At 40.2% G+C, this 19587-nt stretch overlaps 1 protein-coding gene and 1 non-coding gene across 4 annotated transcripts in view; both read right to left on the bottom strand.

The window, feature by feature from the left end:
- PHLPP2 (PH domain and leucine rich repeat protein phosphatase 2) overlaps positions 1–19587 on the bottom strand; it is a 76957-nt gene that overhangs the window by 42134 nt on the left and 15236 nt on the right. For all 3 annotated transcript variants that reach the window (XM_007993714.3, XM_007993717.3, XM_007993719.3), the window contains 2 exons: positions 11632–11765; positions 3212–3402 (listed from right to left, as the gene is read on the bottom strand). In XM_007993714.3, coding sequence (XP_007991905.3) covers positions 3212–3402; positions 11632–11765 — 325 coding nt within the window. The remainder of the gene's footprint in view (positions 1–3211; positions 3403–11631; positions 11766–19587) is intronic.
- LOC119627761 (small nucleolar RNA SNORA70) lies at positions 8043–8177 on the bottom strand. Its single transcript, XR_005243996.1, has one exon. It is a non-coding gene; the product is annotated as a small nucleolar RNA SNORA70 (small nucleolar RNA).

Below are 19587 nucleotides of genomic sequence, written 5' to 3'. Positions count from 1 at the left end.
CTATTAATAAATATAACCACACCAATTTTCTTTTGATTGCTATTTGACGAGTATATATTATTTCATTTCACCTTCAACCTTCTAAGAGTAAGTTTTAATTATGTCTCTTATGAACAGCAAATAGTATTTAAAATAACATCTGACTATCACAATCATTGTGATTACTGATATATTCGGATTTATTACTATCACTATAATTCGTGATAATTTAACATGCTATTTTTCTCAATTCTTCTTGCCTTATTTTAGTGTTACAAAGTTTTCCATATTCTCTTTTCCTCCTCTAATTTTAGTGGCTATTGTTAAATTCTTCTAATTTTTCTAATAAATTTTAAGATTATTTGATGCTTCCAGCCTCTTATCCCAAGAGTGTATCACACTTCACTTAATAACACATTGCCACATCTAAACACTCATGTTTGTCTTCACTTCTAGAAAATTCTCAGCTATTATTGTTTCAGATATATTACTTCTCTTTTTTCTTCCTCTCTCTTCTCTAGAACTCCTGTAAGATGTATACCAGAGCTTTTCTGAAAGGTTCTTTTATCATTTTTTTATCTGTTAAATTCTTCAGTACATCAGTTAATTACATTCAGCTACTAAACAGTGGCTTAAAAAAATAGAGGTGTCAGTCCAGGACTAGGCTAACGGCTCCATATGCCAGCAAGGACCCAGGCTGCTTCTTCCTCAAATGCCATAGTTGACATATGCTTGCCAACTCACAGTCATCGTATGACTGCTCCACCTCTGACACTGAGGGACTGGCAAAGGGTCAAGCCATCCCTTTATGACCTTTAAAGGTCAAGCTCTTTAAAAGTCTATCCATTTTAAAGAGCTTTTCCAAAAGCCCTTCCAGGAAACTTCTGTGTATATCTCAGTAGCTACAAGAGGGGTTGGAAGATTTAGTTTTTGATCCTAGACATACTGCTACCCTGAACAAAATTGTACTAGCAAACAGAATAGACAAAATTACTCTTCATCAATTCTTTGTCTGATCTAGAGTTTAATCACTTAAGTTTTAAATTTTAGTAACTATATTTTTATTTCCAATATTCTACTTGGCTTTTTCATAGGCAGACATTCTGATTTCTGAATTTGTTTTCCATTTTTGTTCTTCCATTCTCTCTTAGAAAATTCTAAACACACTTATTTTCAAGTTTTTTCAGGATGTTCATTTATTTTCATTTCAATCTGAAGTGAGTTTATCTTCTGATGGTTGAGGTTGTGGAAATCCTCCCTAGTATTAAATTTCTCTGTGGGTTTTTTTTGTTTGTTTTTTTGTTTTTTTGATGTGTGTGAGAGGGAGTTTACGTTTCAGGTTTACCTGAATGGTAGGTTCATTTTCTCTCTTACCCTATCTGCTGCTTCATCTCCACCAATCCCCAACCTTGTCCTCATTCACTCATTCCCTCTCAAACAACTCTACTTACTTTCTTCACTTTGTTCTTCAGCCCCCAAGACCTCATACTGACAGTGGTGGGTTCCTGCCCCATGGTTGATACTGGAGTTACATTCATTCATTAAACTAGTAGGGATTTCATTCATTTTCCTGGTCACAGGCCATATAACTGGATTCTCCCACCTCTTTAGGACCACAGCTAGAAATAAACCTTGGTTCCAGTCAGTGCTTAATGGCAGTTTTTGTTTTAGCTTTCTTTCAGAAACAAAAAATACCAATCAGCCTGGCTTTATGCTATAAGCCTAACCCAGGACCCCCATTATGAACAGCAAACTATTAGACCTCAATACTTATAGGAGCCGAATTCCTGGGCTGCCACAATCTTTCAGACCCAGAGCCCAGAAGGCCCACAGACTCAGACCTTCTGATCATTTTACGTTTCTATTCTGTATTTCTAAGCTCAGTTAAGTCTTTTCATTCATTCATTCATTCATTCATTCATTTTTTTTTTTTTTATTTTTTTTAAGAGACAGGGTCTCACTCTGTCACGTAAGGCTAGGATACAGTAGCATGATCATAGCTCACTGCAACTTGAACTCCTGGGGTCAAGCCATCCTCCCACCTCGGCATCCCAAGCAGTTGAGACTTCAGGCGCCGCACCACCACACCTAATTTTTTTTTTTTCTCTTTTTTTTGAGACGAAGTCTTGCTCTGTTTGCCAGGCTGGGGAGCAACAACATGATCTTGGCTCACTGCAACTTCCACCTCCCAGGTTCGAGTGATTCTCCTACCTCAGCCTCCCAAGTAGCTGGGATTACAGGCACCCATCACCACGCCCACCTAATTTTGTAAGATTATTTTTAGTAGAGATGGGGTTTCACCATGTTGGCCAGGCTGGTTTTGAACTCCTGACCTCAGTGATCCACCCACCTAGGACTCAGAAAGTGCCAGGAATACAGGCATGAGCCACTGTGCCCAGCCAAGACAGGGTCTTGCTAATGTTGCTCAGGCTGGTTTCAAACTGCTGGCCTCAAGTGATCCTCCCACTTCAGCCTCCTGAGTAGCTGGGATTACAGGCACAAGCCACCACGCCCAGCTTATTTATCTTTTTAATACATGTGTTCTATCTATATTGCTGTGTATTTGGATCAGATTGGATGCCTGATCCAAAGTGTGAATTCATGAGGTAATTTTGTCTGGAAGTCCTCCTGAACTCAGATTGGTTTATGACATTTAAGATTCAAAACAGAGTAAAATCATATATACATACCTTCTATAAATATTAGAATATCTGTTTATGGTAATTGGTCATTCATTCTGTTTGACTAACAGGTGAACTCCTTTCCTGGGATGGAGACTCCTCTAGGACAGACGGAAGAAATGGCATGGCTCCCTGGCTGCTGGATCACATCTTATGACTACCTCAGACTCTGAGTTTTAATTTAATTGGGGTAAAAAAAAAAAACCAAAAAAAAAAAAACCCAGAAAGAATCTATTTGGTGACAGACGCTGGCAGCTACTTCTAATTTCCAAAGGCAACTTCTACTGGTAGCATCCACTGTCGACTCTGGCTATTGTCAGTCCCAGAATCTAGTGCCTAGCAGTGGAGGGGGGGATGTCTAGAACAGATGGTTCTGCAACAGGAGTTGGGGCATAATAGCCTCTGAACCTCTCGGAGTCTCTCATATCATCTTTAATAATGCCCATACTGGCTTCTTTGAAAAGATATGAATAAAAGCTATGAAAAGCATAGGAGACATTTTCTTAATTAAGATGACCAAATGAAAAATAATTTAACTTTATGAGTCTTACCTTTCCACCAACCAGAGGCAAAATGTGCATCTTTCCAGTTTGACAGTCCTTCACTGAGGAGACGATAAGGCAAGTACCACAGAGGACAACTAGGCGCTCAGCCCACTTATGCAGCTGGGTCTTTCCCTTGCGTACATTATAGATGCCAGACAGTAAGATTCGATCCAAATGATCCATGTGGCATGGTTTTTCTGAAAAGGAAACAATATTTCAGAATCCATCATTAAAGTAGTATAAGAATACAGAAAGGGAAAAATATGTGTCAACATTCAGCAACCTTGTTCATAGATATAAGTAACCAAGCAATAGAGTTATGACAAAATTAGATCTAGTCCTCACATATTATCCATCACTTAATTATATACAGTAGGACTACCTGTGAGTTTTGGTCTACGAAGTAAAATTTTACTTTGGATGCTATTGTTAAATTAACCCTTCTTCCAACACCTATATCTCCTATGTACCTAGAGAAAGGCAGTATGGTAGAGTGGTTAAGATCATGAACTCTGGAGTCAGATATACTTGAACATGAATGCTGGTTCTGTCACTTTGTTTCCTTGAACTATTTATTCTCATTAAGCTTTACTTTACTCATTTATATAGTTTGAATCTTAACACAACCTACCTTCTGGGAATTCTTATAAAAACTAAGTAAGATAATGAGTATAAGATACTAAGCACAGTTTTAGGTACAAAAAGAACATGGAATAAATGACAACCACTATTGTTATCAGTCTACTCTAGAAGGAATATATTAGTAACTATAGGAGTACTCTAATTTTGTACATAATCCTCCATCTCTCTGCCACTAATACAGAAAAGCTTATGGTTGGTACTTCAATCAACTATCCTGATCATGGTGGTGGAAATTCTACTTCCCATCAGAGGCCTTCATATGACTGAGATACAGTGAACAAAACAGCACATTAAAACAGAAAAGACGTGAAGTTTTTGGTAAGAGCACTATTTTTAAAAGAAGTGTGCACCTGTAGTCCCAGTTACTCTGGAGGCTGAGACAAGAAGACTATTTGAGCCCAGGAGTTCAAGGCCAACCTGGGCATCATAGCAAGACCCTGTCTTTAAAAAAAAAAAAAAAAGCCGGGCGCGGTGGCTCAAGCCTGCAATCCCAGCACTTTGGGAGGCCGAGGCGGGCGGATCACGAGGTCAGGAGATCGAGACCATCCTGGCTAACACGGTGAAACCCTGTCTCTACTAAAAAAATACAAAAAACTAGCCGGGCATGGTGATGGTGCCTGTAGTCCCAGGTACTCGGGAGGCTGAGGCAGGAGGAGAATGGCGGGAACCTGGGAGGCGGAGCTTGCAGTGAGCTGAGATCCGGCCACTGCACTCCAGCCTGGGTGACAGAGCCAGACTCCATCTCAAAAAAAATAAATAAATAAATAAATAAATAAATAAATAAATTGACTAAATAATGACTAAAGAAAAATTTTAAACATATGCACCATAAAAAGCAATAAATAAAGCTACAGGCTGGAAAAAATTGAGTCGCAAATACAGTACCCAAAAGATATATATTCAGAATACACGCAGAAGTCATTTAAATCAATATGAAAAAAGAGAAACAGAAACATGTACAAAAATATCAATGAGTAATTCAAAGAAACCGAAAGATCCAATGAAAACATGAAATAATTCTCAACCACACTAGCAATTAGGGAAAAAGAAATTTAAACAAAAAGACCATCATTTTATCTATTAGATTAGTAAACATTTTAAAGCCTAATAATATTGAAAGGTGATATTGGAGGCAAAGGGGTACTCTGTTATACTGACAGGATATAAAAGTGTTCTGCAGTAGTAACTATTAATATTTTAAATGTGAGTAACCTATCACCCAATAATTTCACGCTTAGAGATCACTCTGAAGGAACGCAGGTGTACAAAGAAGTAATTTTACTAACATGGCTGTTTTAACCATCCAAAACTGGAAACAAAGTAAATATCTATCACTAAGGAGATGGTTACACAGACTATAATGCATACATGATGTTCAATACTATGCTCCTTAAAGAAATGTATACAGGGCAGTGCACAGTGGCTCATGCCTGTAACCCCAGCACTTTGGGAAGCCAAGGCCATCAGATCACCTGAGGTCAGGAGTTCAAGACCAGCCTGGCCAACATGGTGAAACCCCACCTCTACTAAAAATACAAAAATTAGCTGGGTGTGGTGGCACCCGCCTGTAATCCCAGCTACCTGGGAGGCTGAGGGGGGAGAATCGCTTGAACCCGGGGGGCGGAGGTGGCAGTGAGCCGAGGTCATGCCACTGTACTCCAGCCCGGGCAACAAGAGTGAGACTCTGTCTCAAAAAAAAAAAAAAGAAAAAAGAAATGCATACAGAAGATGGTTCTGCAAATGCTGACAAGTTAAGATCTCCAAGACAAACTCTTGGGTGAAAAAAGCACAAAGATCAATACCAAATAATACCACTTATATAAACAAAATCCAAATGGTTCTATGAATATATACTATATAGAAATAATCAAGTTGGAAAATTCTGAACAGGTATGCACCAAATTGACGGTGATTATCTATAGAGCAGTTAATGGACTTAGGAGGTAATTATAACAAATTAAAACACCACAGATAAAGACACCATATTCACATTACACTTGCGTAGTTAAAAACCAAATGTTTGAAAAGCAAAAATATATGAATAAAAATATAAAATATACGTATAAATTAAGACTAAGAAAATACGCAATCATAAAAGTAATTGTATTAGGGTGGTGGAATGTTTTTCTACCACGTTCCTCCTATATTTTAACAAAGAAGCTTTAAATATGCATAGTAACATGAGATAGTATTTTTGCAATTGGGACAAAGATTAACAATGATACCTGATGTTGTCAAAGGTGTAGGGAAATAAGTACTCTCAAATTCTACCAAATCGAGTATACACTAGTAACACCTATTTGTGCAATTTAGGAATGCTGAGTCAAAATTTTAAATGTGGCGGGGCGCAGTGGCTCACGCCTATAATTCTAGCACTTTAGGAGGCCGAGATGGGTGGATCACCTGAGGTTAGGAGTTCGAGATCAGCCTGACCAACATGGTGAAATCCCGTCTCTACTAAAAAATACAGAAATTAGCCAGGCATGGTGGTGGGCACCTGTAGTCCCAGTTACCTGAGAGGCTGAGGCACGAGAATTGCTTGAACCCAGGAGGCAGAGGCTGCAGCGAGCCAAGACTGCACCCAGCCTGGACAACATGCACTCCAGCCTGGGCCACAGTGAGACTCCATCTCAAAAAAAAAAAAAAATTCTACTTGTAAGAATCATGTCCTCTTCCCTGCACTCCTCAGTCACTCCCTTGACTTTTATAACAATTTCCTGGCTCTCTTTTTATTTTTGCCGCTTTTGTATATGTCCTGTATTAACTATGGCTGTAGCAAACAGAATATAATGGCTCAAGCAACGGGAATTTAATTCATTCAAGTGAGCATTCTGTTTCACCAGGGGTCAACACTGTCATTCAAAAACTCAGGTTCTGGCCAGGCACATTGGCTCACACCTGTAATCCCAGCTCTCTGGGAGGCCGAGGAAGGCGGATGACTTGAGGTCAGGAATTTGAGACCTGGACAACATGGTGAAACCCTGTCTCTACTAAAAATACAAAAATTAGCCAGCTGTGGTGGTGGGTTCCTGTAATCCCAGTCACTTAGGAGGCTAAGTCAGGAGAACTGCTTCAGTCTGAGAGGCGGAGGTTGCAGTGAGCCAAGATGGCACCACAGTACTCAAGCCTGGGCGACAGAGCAAGACTCTGTCTCAAATAAATAAATAAATAAATAAATAAATTTTTTTTTTTTTAAAGTAACTCAGGGTCTGCAATTTTCCACAGTTGACTTCAATTGCTCTGATTATTGCCATCCTAGCCCACCAGAGCGGAAAAGAGCACTAGAGCCCTGAGAAGCACACACTGGGGGTTTGTGTGCACAGGCAGAAGTGGCGCACATCAAGTCCACTCCATACCATGGAAGAAAACTTTGTTACATGTACACATCTAACCGCAAGAGAGGCTGCAAAATGGGCTGTAGCCAGGCAGTTATATGCCCCACTACAATTTTGTTATTATGAAAGAACAGATTTTGATAAAGAATAGTATTGCCACACATTTCAAAACAATATGGCTGTGTTTAGCCCGTTTTCTGAACTTTAAATGAATGGAAACATACGATGTAATTATTTTGCATCTGGCTTCTGATGTTTGTATTTATGCTCTTTTGACAAAGCTGTTTTAAACAATGTGTGCAGAGAATGTAGTACACAGAGAAATGTTCAGGCACAGAGTTGTGCTACCTGAGCTATACAGTCCCAGAGCTACAACTTCCCTAACAAATCACACTCTCTCTATGCCACTTTCTCCAACACAAGTAAGGGGTTTGCTCTATCTCTCTCTCTCTCTTTTTTTTTTAAGGTGAACAGGAAGTAGGATTTATTGGCAAGCATTAAGAGGGGGCAACACAGTGGAAGCCCTCACGAGTGCAGGGCCCGCCGCCAGTTGTCCAGAGGGCCACTGTTGGGGATGTAATTGACCCCGCAGCCATCTGGGATGAGCTGCTTCTCAGCCACCATGTCTTCAAATTCATCTGCACTGAACTTGGTAAAGCCCCACTTCTTAGAGATGTGGATCTTCTGGCGGCCAGGGAACTTCAACTTGGCCCTGCATAGGGCCTCAACACATGCTCCTTGTTCTGCATCTTGGTGCAAATGGACATGATAATTTGGCCAATGTGAACCCCGGCCACAGTGCCCTGGGGCTTTCCAAAGGCACCTCGCATACCTGTTTGGAGCCTAGACTGGGGATAAAGGCCTGTCTCCAAGGTCCCTTAGAGCAACCCATACAAGAATCAGGCTGAGTATACTACCAAGGAAGCTGCTGTGTGCAGCCATTGCACACTGAGCCCCCATGAGGAAAGGAACACAGTCAGCTTAACTGGCTACAGAGGATTTATATGTTCTCTTAATCCCATGATTAATCATGCTACCTACTCAACCTGACTTTAGTGAAATGTTATTTCCACAGCTTTTATATCATGAATTTGAACTTAGTCATTCCACTCACTTTTCCCCTAGCACTCCCTCTCCAGCAAGACTGATAACTGGCATTTGCATAATGGCTGACTGGGACACTACCCAGTGTCCTTTTATAACCAGAGAACACAACATTAACTGGTTTGCACTCAGGCCCTTATGACTTTGACCTTATTAACACTATAATCCAACTAAGATAATGCACCAAAAATTCTACACATAAAATATTTAAAGCTGATTACTAAGCTATTTACTTCAAAGAGAATACTTCAACTCTTTCCTTCGGTTAACAATAGTTGTGTCTGGTTTCAGGAACTGGGTGGTTGGAGTAAAAAGGTGAGAGTGAAGCATATTTTATATGATAGTTTTGATAGAGGCAGGAAGCAGAGAAATTCCAGGCAGACATAGGCGGGTCTCCAGCAAAACCCCACCTGCAAGCTGAAAAGCCTGAAACTTGTGGCCCAAAGGGAGAATTCCCATCCCTATTTGTCTGCTCTCTCCCGAATGGTTCTTTCTGAACAATGTCTTTTTACCAATCAAATGTTGCCTTTTCCAAAACTACCTACAGCATCTCCCATCCTGTGCCTATAAAGACGCCAGACTCAGCCAGCAGAGAAGACAAGCAGCCGGACATCAGGGAGAGGTGACTTGACTTCAGAAGACAGAAGCTTTAAGGGAGAGCGACCTGCCCTTCCCATCCCCTTTCCAGCTCCACTCTTTCACTGAGAGCAGTTTTCATTCAATAAAATTCTCCGCATTCACCATCCTTCAATTTGTCTGCATGACCTCATTCCTCTTGGGCACCAGACAAGAATTCAAGACACATCAAGTGCTGGTATTCAAAAAGACTGTCACACTGGCTCTTTGCCCTCGCTGGTGGACAGCACCCGCCCCATGCAACAAGGCAAAAGGAACACTGAGCTGATAACACACTGCTGTCTGCAGATGATGGAGCTAAGAGAGCATTATAACATGTCCTCTGGGGCTTTGGGATCACAGACACCCCCACCTGGACACTGCTGCAAGCCTGCAAAGAATCTATTCCTGCTGGTGCTAAAGCAGACAGCCAGTTCCTGCACTCACACTCTTCTATGTGCTACATCCCACAAAGGGTGAAGTACAACAGAACCCAATGAACACAGTTTGTTCCCACCAGTGTCCAATCAGCTAGCCAGTTCCCACACTCATTCACCTGCACGTTCCCTTCCCACAAGGGATGAGCAGGGTGGGCTGAGTAAATGGGGCACCACTGTCACAAGTCCCATAAAGGCGTCAAGAAAAAATCCTGCATCAGTTTTATTACAGATCTAGCTGCTCATGATGGCTCATGCCTGTAATCCCAGCACTTTAGGGGGCCAAGGTAGGAGGATCACTTGAGCCGAGGAGTTTGAGACCAGCCTGGGCAACATGGCGAGACCTCAGTTCTACAAAAAATACAAAAATTAGCCAGGTGCAGTGGTGTGTGCATGTAGTTCCAGCTACTTGGGAGGCTGAGGTGGGAGAATCATTTGGGCCTGGGAGGTTGAGGCTGCAGTGAGCCATGATGGCACCATTGCACTACATACAGCCTAGGCAACTGGGTAAGACCCTGTCTCAAAAAAAATAAAAAATTAAAAAAAAAAAAAAAATAGACCCACAAATTCCTTGACACTTCTCCTTTCAAACACTGGAGCTAATTCCTCTCTCTATAGTATGGGCTGTGTTTAGTGACTCATTTCTTTTCTTTTTTTTTGTGACAGTCTCACTCTGTCGCCCAGGCTGGAGTGCAGTGGTGCGATCTCGGCTTACTGCAAGCTCCACCTCCTGGGTTGACGCCATTCTCCTGCCTCAGACACCTAGGAAGCCCTATGGAAAGATCCACAGAAGAGGGAACTGAGGCCTCCTACCAGCAGCTGGTGAGTGAACCATGCTGAAAGTGAATCTTCCAGCCCCACTCAAGCCTTCAGATGACTAAAATCTCATGAAACCCAAGCCAGGACTATCCCTCCAGCTAAACTGCTCCTAGATTTCTAGCCCACAAAAAACTACATAATTATTAAGTATGTATTACCATTTTAAGTCCTAAGTTTTGAGGCAATTTGTTACAGAGCCAACAGATAACTAATTCATCTATCAATCTATCCAAATTCTGTTTTTGGTACCAGGTGCATTATTGACTATTTTCAAAAATTATTAAGTTTCATCCCAAACTTAACTTTCTCACTCAAACTATACCAGCTTTTCTACATCAACAGAGCTTACTTTTGGAAAGACCCCTCAAAATTTAAGTACTACAAACTGGTACTCTTTTAGACTCTACTGGAAATATCCTCTTAAGGGTATAGTATATTAAGATCCTGCATATGCTATAATTTATCAGGTGGTGGTAGGAAAAGTAGGGGCATCAGAGCCAACCACTGTGCAATATAACTGCATGTAAAAGAAAAGTTCAACTTTCATTCTAGAACAAAAATATACAGAGTAGCCTCCTTGCCACCTGTGGTCTTGCTTTCCAAGGTTTCAGTTATCTGCAGTCAATCATGGTCTGAAAATAGGTAAGTATAGGACAAGATATTTTGAGAGACAGACTATTCACTAACTTTTATTACAGTATAATGCTATAATTATATTATTATTAAATATTGTCAATCTCTTACTTTACCTAATTTATCAATTAAACTTTACCACAGGTATGTGTATACAGGAAAACACATAGTATGTATAGAGTTCAGTACCATCTGTGATTTCAGTTGTCCACTAAAGATCTTGGAATATAATCCCCATGGACAACGGGAGGCTACCACAATGCAGAACTAGGGTTCAACCACAATCAGATAAGAAAATTGTTGTGCTCCAAGTTTTTGTTTTTTTAACTAAGTATTATAGTGATAGATGGGTTGTGTTCTTCAAATTCATCTTAAAATATTTTTCTCAGAAGTCAAAAATCCTAGATTTAAACCCCACTAAATTCACCAATATACAAATTTGACAGGTATATTCATCAACGTCAAGTCATATATGATAATAACTACTTAGTCTCAACATTTTTGAGCTATCCAGAAGTTTACAGGCTTTATCAGGAGCTTGAAAAAATAATTTACTAAAGCATGATCCAGTCAAGATTCTGGCAAAGGTATAAAATAATGCTAGTAAGTTAGCAAAATACAAGCGCAAAATAAGTAAAAATAAAAAGAGAAGATATTTTTAAAGTGTTCCCTTACCCTTGACCTCTTGGTTTTTATTATTGTTTGGTTGGTGTTAACTACGTTAGTTAATTGGCTTAAAACTCAATTTTGATAAAATACTTTTAAAAAGCTGACGGCAGACAGAGGCACAAATGACCAACTTAAAAGTAGTTAACATACAAAGCCACTGATAAATTCTTACCACCATAAAATCGAATCATACAGCCGAGGTCAGGATTTGTAGCCTCCTCCTGTATGCGCACAAGATCATCAAATCCCAGCCTGGATAAGTAATCATAAACGATCTGAAGAGGTCGTTCAGTAGGTTCCAGTCTCCTGATTACACAATTCAAAAAAATACATATATTTGGTAAGTAATAAAAATGGTTCATGTAATTTTTTAATATTTTTATTTGTATAAATTTCAGGGGTACAAGTGCTATTCTATTATGTGAATATACTGCTTAGTAGTGAAGTCTGGGCTTTTACTGTAATTCTCACCCGAATCATGTATATTGTATTCATTAAGTAATTTCTCATCCTTCATCCCCATCCCACCCTCACAGCCTTCTGCTTTTCCAATGCCTATCACCCCACACTCTATTATTTAGCTTCCACTTGTAAGAGAGAACAGGTAGTATTTGACTTTTTGTTTCTGAGTTATTTCACTGAAGATAATGACTCCCAGGTCCATCCATGTTGCTGCAAAGACATGACTTCATTCCTTTTCATGGCTAACTAGTAACTCAATATAAAAAATCTGGTCTTGATTTTTATTCCTAGGTCAAGATTTTCTTTAATATTCTATGATACAACTAATCTAAACAAGTGTTAAGTTTTTGGTGTCAGGACCCCTTTATACTTTGGGGATCACAAAGAGTTTCTGTTTACATGTGTTATATCTACTGATATTTACCAAATTAGAAATTAAAATTGAGAATTTCCATTTATTTATCCGCCTTAAAATAACTCCCTAAAAATCATTCTACTACATGGTCCTAACTGAAAGCTAAGGTAAAACCAGAATGTCCTGCAATCACCTGTGGCCTCTGGTAACACTGTATTTTAAATTACAGACTTAAAATACTGAAAAATATTAAATTAAAAAAAAAAAATGATCAATGTGTATTTTGATACAAGGGGCTACAACAGTCATAATAGCAAGATAGCTCTTTTATAATGCTTTTACCAGAAACCAAACAGTTATAAATACAGTGGCTAAATATATGGGCTCCAACAGTCAACTGCCTGGGTTCAAGTCTTAGTCCTGCCACTTACCAACTGCATGCCCCAGTACAAGTTATTCACTCTCACTCTTTTAAATCCTCATCATTATCATGGGAATAACAATAATACCTAACTCATAAGATGTTTAAATTTATTTATATACTTACAGCAAGATACTACATAGTATGAAAAGTGCTTAGCAAAATATCTCATATGTAGTAAGTGTTCAATAAGATGTTGACAATTATTATTCTAAAAACTTTTGAGACTAACAATTTTAGTTAGAATAAAAATAGAATATTTCTCCCATCTCAAACAACAACCAAAAGCAAGCACAGCAAAGTCCATATGTGTTCAAAAGGTCTAAAAGAACATTTAAAGAACTCTGTTTAGAAAACTTAAGAATAGCTGGGCGCGGTGGCTCACGCCTGTAATCCCAGCACTTTGGGAGGCCGAGGTGGGAGGATCACGAGGTCAGGAGATCAAGACCATCCTGGTTAACACGGTGAAAACCCATCTCTGGCTGGGCGCAGTGGCTCACGCCTATAATTCCAGCACTTTGGGAGGCTGAGACGGGTGGAATACGAGGTCAGGAGATCGAGATCATCCTGGCTAACATGGTGAAACCCCGCCTCTACTAAAAATACAAAAAAAAAATTAGCCACGTGTGGTGGTGGGTGCCTGTAGTCCCAGCTACACGGGAGGCTGAGGCAGGAGAATGGTGTGAACCCGGGAGGCGGAGCTTGCAGTGAGTGGAGATTGCGCCACTGCACTCCAGCCCGGGCGACAGACAGAGACTCCGTCTCAAAAAAACAAAAAAAAAACAAAACCCATCTCTACCAAAAACACAAAAAACTAGCCGGGCGTGGTGGCGGGCGCCTGTAGTCCCAGCTACTCGGGAGGCTGAGGCAGGAGAATGGCGTGAACCCAGGAGGCAGAGCTTGCAGTGAGTCGAGATCGCACCACTGCACTCCAGCCTGGGCAACAGAGTGAGATTCCATCTCAAAAAAAAAAAAAAGAAAAGAAAACTTAAGAATTATATTATTAACTACAAGAAACATGATGCATTTCCCATCATGACAAAAAGATATGAACAACGTCTGCATTTTGTAGCTGAAGAATTAGAAAATGCTGTTGGCAACAAGCTGAACAACTACAAAGCTGAACATAAACAACTGTAACAAAATGATAATTTAGGAACAGAAATCATACTGATGTACAAAAAAGACAAAAATAAAACCACCACCTGGCCTCTCCTGACTGCTCGGTTCAGTATTTTAGCTTCCAGAAACTATCAAATAAACTCAGAATGAACTGCTACATGGGGAATGATCAAAGACCAAAAGCCTATAATGACCAATAAAGACTGAATTAAAGAGAAAAGGGAAATAAACTTTTCAGATTATGTAGACATCAATTACAATTAATCCCTAGCCAAACAAAAACCAAAATTTACAAAATTCATTGTCTATGACAACGTTAGGCATTTTCCCAGCACAATGACGGGATTCTTCTGAGAAAGATATGTTTTAAGGAGGACTTTTCATAAACTGCATCCTGGAGACAGGTCAACTAACCATACAATATGAATAAACTGACGGGAGGATAACTTGAAGACAAGGAGAGTAAGGATATAAAGAGACAGATCTTCAAATGTTGAGACGGATTGGACTTACTCTATACTGCTCCGAAGAATGGGACTCGGAACAATGAGAAGGTGCATTCGTAGATTTAAGCTAAATATGAGGAAGAATTTTAACGATTAGAGATGATCAACCATGAAACGAACTGCCTCTCAAAACTGCTCAGAGAGACCTGGAGAGCCATCTGTCACAGATATTTTAGAAGAAACACCTGTGAGAATCAAACTGGGCCAGATGATTGTTAGAGCATCTCAGAAATCAAGGGTCTATCAAGTATCTTAAGATACCTTCCTAATATAATACAAATTCTACCTGACCCCTACAGTTCAATGTATTTAAACACTATCATTCCATATAATGATCACATATTCAGGCCCAACAAATAATTACACTTTCAGGCTAAATCTCGTGTGCTCTATTTTTCTATTTCTCTTTAGAAAACTGAGAGAAATGGAAGCATCCTAATTCTGACATATTTCACACGACCAAATGTCCTGACCTAAAAAGGCTCTGTAGATTTTGGAAACCCTCCTTATACAGGTCTTTTTCTTTTTCTTTTTCTTTTTTTTGAGGCGGAGTTTCACTCTGTTGCCCAGGCTGGAGTGCAGTGGTGCAATCTTGGCTCACTGCAACCTCCGCCTCCCGGGTTCAAGCAATTCTTCTGCCTCAGCTTCCCAAGTAGCTGGGACTACAGGCCCACGCCACCAAGTCTGGCTAATTTTTGTATTTTTAGTAGGGACAGGGTTTCATCATATTGGCCAGGCTGGTCTCGAACCCCTGACCTCGTGATCTGCCTGCCTTGGCCTCCCAAAGTGCTGGAATTACAGGCATGAGCCACCGTACCTGGACCTCCTTATACATATCTACCCTAAGAAAGTATTTTCTTTCTTCTAAGTAAACGAGTAGTATTTCAAGAAGTACAAAAACAAGTAAAATGAAGGACTAATTCCATTTACTCATTAAACTCATCTGCTGAAAAAAGTAGACAGTATTGGGGAGGGAAATGCTATAATGTGCTTACAGTTCAATTTTGTGTTTCAAAGTTCCAAAAGTTTAAGAGTCTGGTAATTAGCTATTTGTTAAATCTCTCACCAATCAAAGGGAAATTATATACTGCAAAACAGGTGTGAGAGAAAGTAATGCTGGCAACAAAAAGTTCTATTCAGCAACTGAATTACTTCTACTACTGCTTTAAGGAGACAATAGTTTTGGAGTAACAGTTTTGGTTTGCTTCAAATGCTTGTAAGAGCTACTGCAGTACATGTAAATTTGAATATAGGTGCATATGGTAATTTCTCTCCAAACCAGCCAATGGACACAGCAATGCTGTTAACAGCAGATTATACCTCTTAGCCAAGAGTAGTATCATTCTGTATTATTTATTCTAAGCAGTCCCTGTAGTTAAGATATATGTAAGAAGAGAAGAGAAAATTTCATTCCAAGTATCATTTCACAAGAGTTTTAGTTAATAGTGGGGGGCGCCAAATCTTACACTTTTAAAATCAAACACATCGAATCAAAGACCCTAACAAAGAACAGTACCATGTTCTACATCAAATTCAGATTAAAACTCAGTCCTTGACTGCCTATAATCCTTTACCTATAAAGGTAAAATCTGCAAATGTTAAAATCAATAATACAGATAATACAAATAGAAACAATAGGGATATTTCGATGAATGTTTATTTCATACCTGAAAGTGTTTAATTAGTACAAAACTGAAAGTGTTTAATTAGTACAAAACTATGTATATTAGTTTTGCTGAAAGTGTTTATTACAAAACTATGTATATTTTGCAAATAAGAAAAATAAGATTCAGCCGGGCGCGGTGGCTCAAGCCTGTAATCCCAGCACTTTGGGAGGCCGAGACGGGTGGATCACGAGGTCAGGAGATCGAGACCATCCTGGCTAACACGGTGAAACCCCGTCTCTACTAAAAAATACAAAAATCTAGCCGGGCGAGGTGGCGGGCGCCTGTAGTCCCAGCTACTCGGGAGGCTGAGGCAGGAGAATGGCGTGAACCCGGGAGGCGGAGCTTGCAGTGAGCTGAGATCCGGCCACTGCACTCCAGCCTGGGCGACAGAGCGAGACTCCGTCTCAAAAAAAAAAAAAAAAAAAGAAAAATAAGATTCAGAGTCACACAACTAGCACATAATGATATCAGGGTAGGAACCTGTGTCGGTTTCATAAAACCTAGGTTCTTTTTAGGCAAACCAAATTATTTTATATATAGTTAAAATAATTTAAACAGACGAGAGCTCAAACCACTTGTGTTAACTTATTCACACCAAGAAACCTAAAAGAGTTACATTTTAAAATTACCATTATTTCGATAAGTCCCATATATCACGATTTAAAAGATACAATATTTTTTATGCACCACTGCTGAATAATAAAGAATACAGCTGGTCTTTGTCCCTGGTGCCTGGTAGAAGACTGTAATCCTTAGCATTTCCTAAATAACAGGAGTGTCTTTGTTATTCATGAGCCCCTTGGATCACCCCTCAGTTTATGCTAAGAGATGAGAAGACTCAGGACAGCGGCTGGTCACCAGAAAAGACAACCACCATGTGATTAGAGGGTTGGGGCTCTGAGCCACCCTGACCTGGGTGAGGAAGCACAGGGGGCTGGAGATTGAGTTGAATTATGAGGTCAAAGATTCAACCAATCAAGCATTCATAAAGAATCCCGAATAAAAACATTGTACTGAAGCTCAGTGGAGCTTTCTAGTTGATGAACTGCTCAATATGGTAGGAGGGTGACAGGCCCTGATTCCACTGGGAGAGGGCACAAAGTTCCATATTTGGGACTCTTCTAGACCTCACCCTATATGTCTCTTCAGTTGGCTGGTGCTGATTTGCATCAAGCTAAAACTGTAATTGTAAGTATTGCACCTTCCTGAATTCTGCCAAGTTCTTCTTTGTAGACAGTTGGTCAGAAGTGCAGCTGGAGTCTGAAGGGCAGTCTTGTTGGGGACCTTGCCCTTTAACTTGTGAAGTCTGCACTAACTCTGGCAGTCAGTGTCAGAACTGTATTACAGCAAGCCAGCTGGTGTCAGAATAACCATTAAGAAAGAAAAATCAGCAGGGCACAGTGGCTCACACCTGTAATACCAGCACTTTGGGAGGCAGCGGTGCGCGAATCCCGAGGTCACCGAGGTCAAAGCCTTTCTTTAAGGTGTCCACGCCGCCCCAATCCCGCTCAAAGCAGCCCTGAGAAACATCGCCCATTATCTCTCCATACTAAGGGAAGAGAGAGACTCTCTCATATTGTTTTATATTGTTTTATACTCAGAAAAGGAAAGAGAAGCAAAACTAAAGGCAGGTAGCCCGGCGCCTAGGAACCAGACTGGAAACCAGGCCTGGGCCTGCCTGACCTAAGCCTGGTAGTTAAAATTCCATCCCTGACCTAGCAACTCATGTTATCTATAGATTCCAGACATTGTATGTAAAGACACCGTGAAACCTCCCATTCTGTTCTGTTTCACTCTGACCACCAGTACTTGCAGCCCCTGTCACATAACCCCTGGCTTGCTCTATCGATCATGACCCTCTCACACGGACCCCCTTCCAGTTGTGAGCCCTTAAAAGGGACAGAAGCTGAGCACCTGATGAGCTCGGATTTTAAGACGTTAGCCTGCCAATGCACCCAGCTGATTAAAGCCATTCCCTTCACTACCTCAGTGTCTGAGGGGTTTTGTCCACAGCTCATCCTGCTGCAATACCACCCACAAAAATTTCTGCCACCCCAACACCCCACCACTATTTTGTTTTGTGTTTCTTATTAATATAAGAAGACCAGAATGTGAAGCCTCTGAGTCCAAGCCTGCCCGTATACATCCAGATGGCCTGAGGCAACTGAAGAACCACAAAAGAAGTGAAAATGCCGGCTCCTGCCTTAACTAATGACATTACCTTGTGAATTCCTTCTCGTGGGTAATGAGTCTCCGAAGCTCCCTCACTGAGCATCTTGTAAACCCCACCCCTGCCCACAAGAGAAAAACCCCCTTTGACTGTAATTTTCCACTACCCACCCAAATCCTATAAAACTGCCCCACCCCATCTCCCTTTGCTGACTCCTTTATTGGACTCAGCCCACCTGCACCCAGGTGATTAAAAAGCTTTATTGCTCACACAAAGCCTGTTTGGTGGTCTCTTCACACAGACGCGCTTGACAAAGAGATCAAGACCATCCTGGCCAACACGGTGAAACCCCATCTCTACTAAAAATACAAAAATTAGCTGGGAGTGGTGGTGCGTGCCTGTAGTCCTAGCTACTCGGCAGGCTGAGGCAGGAGAATCACTTGAACCCAGGAGGCAGAGGTTGCAGTGAGCTGAGATTGTGTCACTACACTCCAGATTGGACAACAGAGTGAGACTCCATCTCAAAAACAAAAAAAAAGAGAAAAATCTAGCCAGGTGCAGTAGCGTGCCCCTGTAGTCCCAGCTACTCAGGAGGCTGAGACAGGAGAATCACTTGAGCCCAGGAGTTCAAGGTTGTTGTGTGTTATGATAGGGCCTGTGAATAGCCACAGTACTCCAGCCTGGACAACATAGCATGATTCAATCTCTATATTTTTTAAAAAAGAAAAATAAATTTTAAAAAATTCTGCCAATTAAACTGTAACCTACCATCAACTCTAATATATATGCTGATTTCGGAAGTTTTAAAATGGATAAAAAATGTTTCAAAATAAATTATTTACCTATATTCCAATTTTGTAACATATAAAGCACTCTTTAAAAATTTTTAAATAGTACAAAAATATGTAGGGAAAAAAACTCCTTTTCCCCATTCAGTGGTAATCAGTTCAGTACACATCCTAAAACAGAATTTTTCATTCCACCTTTATAATTTCAAAATATGGCAAACAAAATTTTAGTGACTCAGCAAACGGGAATCAGAACTCAGCATCCTAAATCCCAAGTGCGCTATTTTCTGTTATACACACCCTATTGGTTCTAAAATAATTTTAAAAGATAGCTACTGACTATTCAGAAATCTTAGTTTCTCTTCTCATCTGATTAATGAAAAAATAAAAATTAAAAAAAGAAAAACTCTTGGTTATTTTGATGACTAAGAATAAAAGTATATGACCATCAGCCAAAGGGCAATCCATGTTATCACAAATGATCTTAACAACTTCTCAGACAGGAGGCAATGATTACACTAAGCTTCACTAGTGAGTCATTTTTATCACTCAAAACAGTTCAATAGAAAAGTCAAGCCAAATATTTTAATTGTAAGCAGCAGCATATTGAGAGACAAGACCAATTTATCATCAGCCA

The sequence above is a fragment of the Chlorocebus sabaeus genome, chromosome 5 (assembly GCF_047675955.1).
Source record: "Chlorocebus sabaeus isolate Y175 chromosome 5, mChlSab1.0.hap1, whole genome shotgun sequence".
Lineage (NCBI taxonomy): Eukaryota > Metazoa > Chordata > Mammalia > Primates > Cercopithecidae > Chlorocebus > Chlorocebus sabaeus.
Note: the sequence above shows the minus strand (reverse complement) of the source record. Positions and strands in the feature narration are given on the sequence as shown.